The sequence below is a fragment of the Daphnia carinata genome, chromosome 4, assembly GCF_022539665.2.
Source record: "Daphnia carinata strain CSIRO-1 chromosome 4, CSIRO_AGI_Dcar_HiC_V3, whole genome shotgun sequence".
Lineage (NCBI taxonomy): Eukaryota > Metazoa > Arthropoda > Branchiopoda > Diplostraca > Daphniidae > Daphnia > Daphnia carinata.
In genome coordinates, this window is record NC_081334.1 from 1,669,917 (window position 1) to 1,682,104 (window position 12,188).

At 37.3% G+C, this 12,188-nt stretch overlaps 2 protein-coding genes and 1 long non-coding RNA gene across 4 annotated transcripts; 2 read left to right on the plus strand and 1 right to left on the minus strand.

Moving 5' to 3' along the window:
• The first annotated feature begins 2,501 nt into the window (after window positions 1-2,501).
• LOC130695050 (receptor expression-enhancing protein 5-like) lies at window positions 2,502-3,970 on the plus strand. Its single transcript, XM_057518164.2, has 5 exons — window positions 2,502-2,665; window positions 2,966-3,137; window positions 3,220-3,452; window positions 3,533-3,701; window positions 3,777-3,970. The coding sequence occupies exons 2-5, from the start codon at window positions 3,011-3,013 to the stop codon at window positions 3,815-3,817; spliced, it is 570 nt and encodes a 189-aa protein (XP_057374147.1). The 5' UTR covers window positions 2,502-2,665; window positions 2,966-3,010; the 3' UTR covers window positions 3,818-3,970.
• Window positions 3,971-4,644: 674 nt separating this feature from the next.
• LOC130695051 (receptor expression-enhancing protein 5-like) lies at window positions 4,645-5,704 on the plus strand. The gene is made up of 4 exons (XM_057518165.2): window positions 4,645-4,920; window positions 4,989-5,221; window positions 5,290-5,487; window positions 5,556-5,704. Exons 1-3 carry the CDS (start codon window positions 4,794-4,796, stop codon window positions 5,452-5,454), a joined length of 525 nt encoding a protein of 174 aa, XP_057374148.1. The 5' UTR covers window positions 4,645-4,793; the 3' UTR covers window positions 5,455-5,487; window positions 5,556-5,704.
• Window positions 4,995-5,992, minus strand: LOC132087923 (uncharacterized). Of its 2 annotated transcripts, XR_009420881.1 has the most exons (4): window positions 5,912-5,992; window positions 5,759-5,826; window positions 5,500-5,677; window positions 4,995-5,442 (listed from the first exon to the last, which is right to left on the minus strand). It is a non-coding gene; the product is annotated as an uncharacterized LOC132087923 (long non-coding RNA). The 2 variants fall into 2 exon arrangements; XR_009420880.1 differs by having other exon boundaries at window positions 5,759-5,979.
• Between the last annotated feature and the right edge of the window lie 6,196 nt (window positions 5,993-12,188).

The window sequence follows — 12,188 nt, forward strand, 5'->3', positions numbered from 1 at the left end:
CACAATGCAGGATTATTCCGATTCCCAGTTGGTAGCATGATGATTTGATTCTATGCTTTCTGTAATCTATTACATTACTTTTCGATTGGTTTGTTGTAGATATTGGAAATTGGGTGCATTTTATCGCCAAATTAGCGAGCCTTTTTTGCCTTCTCCTTGAAGTAGACCAACAATCAAATTCAAAATGCAGTGGAGCAGCTAACAGCTTTACGGTAGGAACAACTGAACTACTCCCATCTTGGTGCTCTATTCTTCATCAGATTCCCGATTCTATATATCAAGATGGGACGGATCGATTCTGAGCCCAGGCCGGGAGTGAGAACGTAGAAAGGTGTACACAAGAGGTTGCAGTCGTGTGTATACAAGGATCCTTTAAAAAGAAAAAGACAGCTAAATCTTTAAAGGAACTCTTTTCCATCCTTTCTCTTCGTTTCTCTCATTGGCCAAAGTTGTTACAATGTAATCACTCCCGAGACAGGCAAGTCGGTGACGCAGACTGGATGCTGTCGCTTCCATGTTACCGTGCAGTGCGTGTCTATATCGATCGACAGCAGCGCTATTGATCAAAAACCCAAGCGAACCGAATCCTCTCGAAGATGGAAACAAAAAATTTAGAAAGAAAACCTTAATGCTTTCAAATATTGCATACTTGAGAAACGGCCCTCGGAAAGGGTTAAAATACACACAAAAAAGGCATGCGTTAAATTAACTTGATTTCTTAAGTGTGAACAGCGTGAGACGACAGTTTGTAAATAATGTTGTAGTTAAAATTGCATCCGAACCTTAAAATTTTTCCATATCTATTTTTCCTACTCTGGCGGCCTCTAGTTAATCGAAGAATTCAAAAGAAAAGCCGGTGAAATAAGCGTGCGTGAAGAAGGCAAAGAAACTGTCATGCGCCGGGCCCTGCAATCCTTTAAAAGGATGGTGTCATCGACTCGCTCCGGGAATATAAATATACAGAACACACGGTATGTGTACATAAATATAGAATGCAAGTCCCTGACTCTTTGCTTTCGCTTACACATACTTCTAAACTCGCTCTTGTTCGTTAGAAAGCAAACTTGTGTCGAGATGTATACACAGCATCGGTTTTTGATGTCTGTTCTCGCCTTGGCTTCTCCCAAGACGAGTTACTGTTCAAAGTCCGACGTGTACACAGAATGTACTACATTCTTAATGCACGATAGGAACGGCTTTCGTCGTGACCATTACGTATGAAGAGACCTTTATTCACACGATCGATGAAAGCCATTAAAAGATGTGCTTTGAGAAAAGAAAGTGCAATGATGAATTAGCCACCATTCACGTTCTTTTACGATATTAATATACGGGGGCCTGGAGATGGGAAAAAACTGAAAATAAGAAAAATCGTTCGCCCACTTTCTTTTCTTTAGCTGGAATTTCCATCTTTCATTTTTCATTTCCGGAAGTTTAGCAGCCGTTTAAAAAGGAAAGCTGGGGCAAAGGAGTATGGAAATCCTCTTTTTGTTATTTTTTATTTTTTTTTTGCCATGAACTCTCATCTTTTCATCTCCGAGTCCACAACTCCTCATGCGTCATCCCGATTGGAATGAAAATAGCTTGAGTGAAAAAAAAGGCTTACAAAGGAGGGAAATCTAAAGTTGTTGGTTGTTCAATAAAACTTATCGATCGACAGTTGAAATTACAGTAGTTTGTATACGTACAGGAGGCAAGCCAGGATCTTTAGAAGCCAGGTTTAACTGCATAAATGGGTCCTTGATTTTTCTTCATACTTGTCCCACTAAAGTGTGTAAATCTCACTCGCAACTACGAAATGACATGTTTGCAGGATCGAAAGTTTTGTAGGATTGCTAACTTGTAAGCAGCACACATTTCATTGTTTCCTTTGTTCTAGAACGTGTCGTGGTTTTGGTGCTGAGCGTCTGCTTGGCTGATTCGGTATATCCCACATTCTTTTGTTATTGGCCTAGTTCAGTTTCCTAAATGACCCCCTAGTTGAATCGACCGTGAATTTTCGTGCTCCTGGCAGACTAGGAGATCATTAATTATATTTTGTGGTGTACCAATTTTTTTTATTAAAGGCCAGACGTGAATCGATTGCGTCCAGATGGAGAAAAATAATTTAAGTGTCAACGATCGTCAACTCGTTACTGCCATACATTCCACACTCACACATTTAAAATCCATTTCCAAGTGTAACAATGGCCTCGTTCGATTAGTTCACATTCGACTTCCTAATTTAGGGCAATTATACCACCAAAAAAGCCGAAAAAAACGTACTGTTTTTCTTTTTAAAGCGTGGAACAGCACCGAAGGCAACGCGTAATAAATGACGTGAACAAAATTTATCCACTAGCTCCTCAACACTGAAAATGTGAGAACCCTTCATGAAAACGTCATACTTTTTATTAGGAAATGGAAAAAAAATTTCCACTGTGAATTCCAGCAGGACGGAGCCCTTTTGAGCTAAATTGCTAAATTTGGCACACGGTGAATGTCTCTGCCTGCCGGTAGTCGGAACCCTCCCCGGAAATAACCAACTTTTTTTATCTTATTCAAACCAGTACTAGTTGCTCGCTTCACTGTTGGCTGGCGTTGTTACTCCTCTGTTACATCTTGCTTTTAGTTCTTTATAATAAGGAACCCGTAACGCGTCTCTACCCAACGGCTCTTCTATACCGTAAGTTATTTACAACGAAATCAAAAACCGATCAACGTCCAACTCGTTGAACGGCTAAACAGGTTCTGCAGCAATGGAGCTCATCTGCATTTTTTTGTCAATACTTCCTAACCGATTTTGTGCCCGACTTGTTTCTTCTGCTTTCGCTTAAAACTATGGATTGACATTCAAATGTAAACTTTTAAGATTAGTAGAAAGCCCAGATAAGTGACAGTTTCTTTGTATTGTGACACAATAAGACACCTACATAGTTATTCATGAGCTGATAACTAATCTACCTTATTTTCCTTTTCATTACAGTTCCCCAGTTTGTTGGAAACAGGCTAGTCAAAAGTTATCACCAACATGACACAGTTCCTGGAGCAATACCGTGCAGGTCTTGAGAAAGTGCTCTACGAGCCTGGCTGTATCAATAATTTGTTAGCCAAAGCTGAAGAACGAACAGGAGTTAAAAGACTCTATATTGCCCTTGGTATGTAGTAGCATTTAAATTTTATTTATTTCTTTATTGTTTTTACCTAATGTATTGTTCCTTCATTTTGGTCTTCTTACAGGTTTGGTTGGAGTCATATCAATATATTTAACTTTTGGCTATGGTGCTCAGTTATTGTGCAACTCCATCGGTTTTGTTTACCCTGCATATGCCTCAGTGAAAGCCATTGAATCTGACAAAAAAGATGATGACACAAAATGGCTTACTTACTGGGTTGTGTTTGCCTTCCTGAGCACAATTGAATTCTTTTCAGACATCCTTCTTTCTTGGTTTCCTTTGTACTGGTTGGCTAAGGTAAGTTCCTTTAAAAGCACTGAATCTTAGTTGCCAATGAATAATAATAATAATAATCTGAATTCTGAAATCATGTTTAGTGTATCCTGCTGGTCTGGTGCTTTGCTCCTGTTTCGTGGAACGGATCCGCTGTAATCTATCATAGAATTATCAGACCTCGGTATTTGAAATACAATACAAAGTTGGATAAAGTTGTTGGTGAAGCTGCAAACAATGCTGCTAAACTTCTTTCCCAAGGATTAGATATAAGTAAATCGCATACGCTAATTAAATAACTTAAATATTAACTCTTTTTACTATTTATTTTCTTTTCTCAATTTTCAGCACATAACTTGGTCAAGAACGCTAACAGCAAAGAAGAATAAGTCTTGTCATCCTTTTACTATGTTTTTCTCGATTCTTTTAGGGCTCTGAAATTCCTTACAAAATTAGTCGTGCAAGATTTCCTAATTCTTGAATGAGTCCGTTTTTGTGTCTTTTGTAAACTTGATCTTACAATACAGAAATAAGTCACTTAAGTTGTTTAGTTTACCGACATAATTCTGAGTTCTAGCAATTTAATGCATACGCGTGAAAATTATTCTTTATCCGTACTCGCATGAATCATCTTTATCGGAAGACGTTTCGAAATTCGCATGAAAGATAACATGAAAGTACAAACAAATATGCCTTAAGCCAAACAAAAAAACAGATGCAAGGTTAACATTTTCCCTTTAGCACGTACACACCCTTTTGTATTTGAATCGGCTGCATCTTCCCGCTTTATATTTAATCGATAATTTAGTTGAAAAGAACCGAAATGAATTTTTTTGTTCAAGTACAGTACATGATTAAGAATGATGATGCATGTTAGTATGATTATCATCGTTAGTGGATAAATTTTACCTGTTTTACTTGCACTATTAATCATGTTGCCAGGTGTTTGTAAAAACGGTCAAGTAACTTTTTGGTCCAATTTAAGGCGAGATAATAAGCTCTTCCTGCATTTTCATTCAACCTATAGCAACATATGGTCTGATAAGTATGCTTATCGATGACGATACGAACGTTGCCCCACACTAAACTATCTTCAAAAGCTTCGACGATCATTCTGGACTACCTAATCCGTAGTTAAGTTTTGCTTCCAGCATATTTCGTTTTTAGCTTATTGCCACCAGTGCCTTGTGTACAACCGTTGACTTTTGAATAGTTAGACTCCAATTGGAAACTTTGTCGTTATTACAGTTGTTGCTCTGATTTTCTAAAATACATAATATGTTTATATTATTTAAAAATTTTTAACTACGACCAATACTTGACCTGACATATTTTGTGGATTACGTGTTCACCAACTCCAGTAAAATGGCCAATGTTTTGGAGCGACTTGTCCAACGCTTTCAGAAAGTTTTAAGTGAACCCGGAATGATAAACGATTTGTTGACGATAGCCGAAAACAATACTGGGGTGGATCGGATCTACATCGCTCCGGGTAAAACCGTGAAAAACATTACGATATGAGACTATTACAATGTTCCTAATAGCTTTTTTCGCCCTAAGGCGCTATCGGCTTTCTTGCTGTCTATTTAGTTGTTGGTTTTGGTGCCCAGCTAGTGTGTAACTTCATTGGATTCGTTTATCCTTCCTATGCATCGATTAAAGCAATCGAAACGAAACAAAAAGATGACGACACGAAGTGGCTTACCTATTGGGTTGTTTATGCATTCTTCGGCATGGTCGAATTCTTTTCGGATATCTTACTGACCTGGTTCCCACTGTATTGGCTAGCAAAGGTAAAATATTGCCTAAACCTATACAGAGGTGGTGCAGTAAATTATAACAGTATTATTTGAATCAACAGTGTACTTTCCTGGTATTCTGCTTTGCCCCAACCACATGGAATGGGTCAACAATAATCTATCAAAGCATTATCCGTCCACTTTTTTTAACTTATGAGTCAGATATTGATCAGGTTGCTACTGCATTCAGACAGGAGGCTGATCAGGTTACCCTGCTGCAAAGTTAACCGAAGCATTAAAACCGGCATGGGCTGCAAGTGGTACATAAATACCTTGTTTCATCTAATATAGATTTTCACACTGGTTAATGCTGGCTTTATGTTAACAGTACAGTCATTTAATGGCACGGATAGTGAAAACTATTTTTAGGAATATTCATAAGCTTCCTATAGGAATTCATGGAATTTGGGTGGCAGCATCTAGTTCATCACCATAATTGGGAAACACCCTCTATATATACATCAGCACATAGATATGTAAAGAAATAAATGTTTTTGATTTAAATCAAATCTTTTTAAATGTGATCTGAACCTGTCATAAGCTTGCTTCAGTCTCTCAGACTGCACATCTGTATATTCATCCAACGTTCAGGCTTCTCCCTATATCAACCATTGAAAATTTTAGTGTGCTTCCGAAATTTTCACAGCTAAAATAAGGCCACAAGCTTTGCAAGCTAGATATTACTGTTTTGGGTTTTGATCCACTTCATGGCGCAGTTGTTTTTAGAAGTCTAGCGTCTGCAAGACAAGACATTCTGCATATTCCATTTCTGAAGACACATCTCTACAGGTTATTAACCCGGCGGCTCGTAAATTCATCTGCCACCTAACCAATCAATATTCGCGTTTTTCACAGTGTTTTCCGAAAAAAAAAAAACGTAGACGGAGAAACGAAAGAAAACTACAGCAATTGAATTTCATCTGCTTACAAACGTGCTTACACGACTGCATGGAAAGCGTCTCTGGCAACTCAATGGGTTGACTGAAGTTACCTCATAACTTCAACTCCTCGAACTGCCATTCGAATAAATTTTATTTAAAGTAGGCCTACACTAAAACTGTCGATGCAAAAAAAATGTTTTTATGTTAGATGATGGATATAGATAGAACATGACAGATTTTAGTTGTAGAGCATGAAATACAACAGATATGAATAGTAAATGTCACTTGTATTGTTTCTCGAGACAAAAGCGCGAAAATATCTGAATAAAAAAGAATTCCCGTTAAACAACAAATTTCAATTATGCAATAGAAGAAAAAAAAGGCGTGCGTACATTCTAGCAAGTACCAGGTACCAGCCTATTAGTCTGTCATCTTGAACACTGGTTTCCCACTGCCTTTAATTCGCCCACTAGCATTGCCCACTGTAATTTTGCTTCTTATTTTGATTTGCCTTAATTCGCCCACTAGCATCGCTCACCGTAATTCTGCTTCTTATTTTGATTTGCCTTTAATTCGCCCACTAGCATCGCTCACTGTTACCATATCACCTATCGCTCACTATCCCCGCCCTCTTCCAACACTTGTTCGCGATTATGACATTCTCTCCAGGTGGAACCGTGTAATCACCAGATGTACGCACGCCAATACATATTTGGATTGCCAACTCTTATATACCGTTGATTTCATGAGGAAACTGTGTTAACAACGACCCCAGAACCATTTTTCTTTCTTGTATAAAGTGAAATGAAAAATTTTGGGAAAAAAACAAATGAACTTTGAAGGAAATTTGATAGGCTACCGATTGCATAATTGAAAATAAACACAAAGTGACACTGACAACAACAAAATGAAAGAAACTTACAAACTACCTCTCTAGAATGCGAATTTCACGCAATCTGGTCTCAGCCGTAGCGACGGTGCTTGACCCTTGTGCCTGACGTTCATCATTTCTGGTTTTCTCAGTTTCCCTCATGCAAAGGCATAGGGTTAAGTTAGGCGTTGCCGTCATGGAAAATTTTGATACACGTTTATTGTTTATTTTTTCAGTTTTTTTAAATGCAATACCAATACTTGTTCACCATCTTAATATTTTTTATTTAATGAAATATTATTTTACTAAATAACGGTGTGTTTTCAATGAAATTAGTATAACTTGCCACTACTTTAGCGCCACCTCATGGTAGTTTGTACACATTTCAATACTTAAAATTTAATTATAAATCATTACATTTAATATTTTAAGTTATATTGTGACATTCCTTGCGTTACCAGGAATCTAAATATTATGTTTTTATTACTTCAAAACTAAAACCAATGCCCGAACGAAGGGCCCAAAGTTTTCGATTTTTTGTAGTTTTCCCCTCCTCCCAGTAATACACGAAATTAAAAAATTCATTATCTAGGAAACTATAGGTCCAAAATGCAAAATTTGAACAGAAATGAATAGGTCTCCTCAGGTGCTATCCATTTCTGTAAAATTTGAATAAGAATTTTCATAAACAAAAAAAAGTTTAAACAAAATTTTTTTTCTAGTTTTTGCGGTCTATGGATATACTCGACCCAATAGACTTAAGTAAAAGATAGCACGCCTTTTCATTTTTTTTTGTTTATGTAACTAATTCTACAAATTTAACAGAAACGAATAGCCCTCATAAAGAGCTTTCCATTTCTGTAAAAATTTTTCATTTCGGACTTATAGTTTTCCCAGCAATAATTATTTTTTTTTTCGTATGTAATTGCGAATAGGGGATTCCCCGGGACCCGTTAAACCGCACCAACCTTCTCGAAAAATTGTCAATCGGTTACACTCGAGTAGGTATTTTTCAAGCAATTTGGTTATGTTCAAAATGCCAGTCGAAACCAATACGACTTGCCACAAATATGAAAAATAAATAAAGCAAATTTAACAATAAAACAAAATGTGTATTTCATGAAACGGGGCAAACAGGGTACAAATCGGTATAATCGGGTTACCAAATAATCTCAACTCCTCAAACTGCCATTCGAATTAATTTTAATTTTAAGTACACTGAAACTGTCGTAAAACAAAATGTTTTTATTTTAGATGTATGGATTTTAGTTGTAGACCACCAAATAGGACGAATACCAAATTTGAATAATAAATGTCACTTGTATTGTTTCTCGAGACAAAAGCGCGAAAATATCAGAACAAAAAAGAATCCCCGATTAACATGTATAATACTTAAGAAATTTCAATCATGCAATAGAAGAAAAAAAAGGCGCGCGTACATTGACTAACCACTGCCGCCAACGATTTCGCGGTAGAAACTACTCGCCATCTGCTGGAAGTTATAGGAAGAAGCTGATTGGTTTAGCTTCTGATACTTTTCCTGTTGTTTTTGGCGCGTATTGTTAGAGCTTCCATTTTGTACCTTTCCTTTGTACGTGATACAGTGTCAATCATTCCCCACCAATAATTGGTTTCTAGTTCCTACAATGGGATTCAGAAGTATGAGCAAGATATCCAACGAAAGGATTAAATAAGTAAGTAATGTCTTACCATAAATATTGGAATGTGTTCGTTGTCGAATTGTTGTCCATATTGTTGTGCTTGTGTGTGTGTGTGCTTGCTGTGGAAGCAGACGTACTTTGAAACTATTAGTTTGCTAAAACAAATTGTCGCCATAATAGGTGGAGGTCTGGAGGAAGAACACCAAGATACCACTCTTGTAATACTGCCAATAATTCACCATATATGCTGGTAAGTGTTTTATTGCTTTATTCCTTCTTACAGTGTATAAATACTAAGCACCTCAGCTACGATGACGAATTACGCTGATGCCATTTTCATACAACTTGTAAGAATTTCACGCCTGATTATCGTAATTCCACGTGAATGCTGGTACCGCCAACTTGCACAGAAAAGAGACTGAAGTGTTCTGTTATATTTCAAAACCGTTTGCTAGTTTACGATATTGAAAGGAAAACAATTACATACATGGTTTTAGTTTTCGATCAACACAACATGAAACAAAATGGAGTGGCTAATCGATACAACAGCCATTAGATGACAGAATGTTGGGTTTTGATAAGAAACTGTGGCATATCCATCTAATCATGTGTGATGATTAATACTACATATCATTTTGAATATGCAGTTGATTATAGTTGGGTGGACCACTGCGTTGATCGAAAACCATTTCAAGCTCGATTAATAGAAATGAACAAAACTTTGTTCAAATTCTTCGCCCTAGCCTTTACCATAGGCATTTGTAGTGTAGGCCGTGTCCCATCACCGGTGACTAAAACGAGTTTGAAGTTAGACTATGTATATGTAGGGTATGTGAAGTATTGCGCTGTGGCATAGTTCGCGGCTGCCATGCAAATTTCACGGGTTCGAATCTTTGTTATTTAAAAAATTATATTAATATAAATATTAATATAGTTATATAAACTAATAAATATTTAATATTTAATAAATATAATAAATACTTATAAAATTATTAAATACTATAAATATTAAATATTTATTAGTTTATTTAGCTGTGTTAAAAAATGTTGGTAAGCTATTCTAGATTGCCCTATTCCAAAACAACAACCATTTACTTTGTGTAAGAGAAAGTGCGGCATTAGTCAACAAAAAAATCGTAAACTTTTATGCTCTTTACAGCAGCGTAGTTACAATAAGTTCTATACCTGCTTGCATATTATCGGATTAATCATGGGGAATGGCAATTTGAATTTGCCTGCGGCTACAGTAGAAATATTCCTGTTTCGCAGGGAAGCGTGACTTGTTTTTCGTTTCCAGTCATTGTCGTTTGTTTTCAAAGTTATTTCTTGTTCTCAATAAGAGTTGGATCTGTGCATTCATCTTGTATGTTATCCGCCTGACTTTTCTTGCAACGTAAATTTTGCGTATGTGGCGCCCATCCAAGTTACAGCATTTTTTGGTTTGCCCTTGAGTTTTTGTTTGTTTCTTTGAACAGATGTTTCTATGCGAATCTTTTATAGCGAAGAATTCAGGCAGCGTTCCCAACAAGTAATGGCCGTATGCCTAAACGAAACATTAAAAGAAAATGATTAAATAAGATAAATTATCGATAATTAAAACACTTGTCCTAAAGCTGAAGCCCCAGAAATGTAAAACTTCTTTGAGATTCTCTTGAGGCAAGCATTGAATTGAATACCACATATCCCAGTGCTAAAATGGGTCATCTACCTAAGGCAACGTCGTTGTTGAAAATTTGAACGTGCTAAAGGCGATCGGATTACGTGATCTACTATTCTATTTTATTGTGAAATGTACTTTTTTTAGTAATCGACTTGCTGTCCTGTCTCAAACGACAGCTACCTACTTTGTTTAATAGAAAGTGGCAAACTCCAAAGGGTAAACATTTGCAGCAAGTCATTTTCGTGGAAAATGGTTTTATAACAAAATGTGATGAACTCCAAATAGGTCAACCTAAGTCAACGTCCAGCACATATAGCTACAGGCGTAACCGGAACCATTCTTGCGCAAGAGTCTTATTGTTAGGTTTCCCCTGCAGTAGTTTTTCTTTCGCATGGCATTGGGTGGAAAAAGTGTGACGTCATAAAGTGATCACGTCATAAAGTAATGACGGCAAATGAAAGCGGACACGGTTGATACAGGCTATTCATTTGAAATTAATCACATAAAATACGACATGGCCGTCACGCAGGGCATCAATGTCGTCAGTGTCAGTTTTGCAACATGGTTTTCGGCTAAAACCTTATAACGTAAGCGGGAAAATAAAATATGCATTTCCGTGAATGTTCTTTTGATGCGGCCTGTTGTGTCAAGCCTCTAGAATTTCCAAAACTACGCATTAAAAAACTGAATAGTCATTTCCAGACAAAAAAGCTGGGTGTTCAGTAAAAGGTAAAGATGTTCCCAAGATGGCCTGCGCAAGTTCCAATACAATCGCTCTATGCCTTTTGCATGCAAATACAAAACAGACAAGACGAGTCTGGGGAGCAGTAACATCCTCAAGGGCATGACGATGGAGCTGGCAAAAAAACACAACCGGTATAAAAAAGAATTTTGACTGCGTTATTGAATCTGTTATCACAACCAAAATTTCACAGTTCCGTGTGTATTTTAAAGATTGCATAGCATGTACTTTGGGGTCGGTTCAAGCAGACACATGAGAATACCATAATTCTGGTTTTCTCAACACGAGAAGAAAAAAGTTAAAAGATTTAGGCAAATCATTAAGTTCCAACCGATCCCATTTTTAAATTACTTTTATATAAAATCATTTACTTTGATTTTCTTTATGATTAATGCAGACATTCAAGCTTCATCGAACTGTATCGCCAAGATTGAATTGGTGCGGTGTAACGTGACGTCCCGAGATTGCACTCCTCTTCCTCGATGGCTTCTGACCTTCAACGTAAGCACGACGTAGACCATAGTGGGTGTGCTATTGATGGGTGGGCCTTTTTGACCATCATCCAAACAAAGACGCATAGTAAACACCTAGACCAAACATAGCTTTGTAACGTGAAGAATATTCTTCAAACTAGATCGCTGTGTAATCGTGTCTTTTAAAAAAAGGCACTCGTCGTTGAGCTTTAGGTATGAAAGTGGGATATTCAGCATACAATTCAAGGTCCTCGTCGATTTGCTATTTTTACATTCACAATTGAATGCCAGATAAGAAGAATGTTGCATACCAAGCGGAAGGGGTTTGCAAAGTCCTGTTGTGTATTTTCATTGTCCCATTGCGTACACGAACCGATAGGGGTGTTGCAACTCGTATTCAGGAATAATAGGGCGTATACTGGTGCCCTGAAACCCGCAAGATCTACGGAAATGCAACGTCAAACCACACGTTTCATACCTTTTTAGTAGTTGGATTTAACCTTGACGATGCCCATTTCGAACGCTGAAATACCGGAGGACAGCGTGCGTTCAGACGCTCATAGCTGCGGGCATAGTCTGCTCAAAATTTAGAGCTAGAGGCGAAAGTGGAGAGGTGCATATGTTGGTGATGAAACTCATGCGTATGCAAGGCGAAAGGACTTAGTCGTTAGCT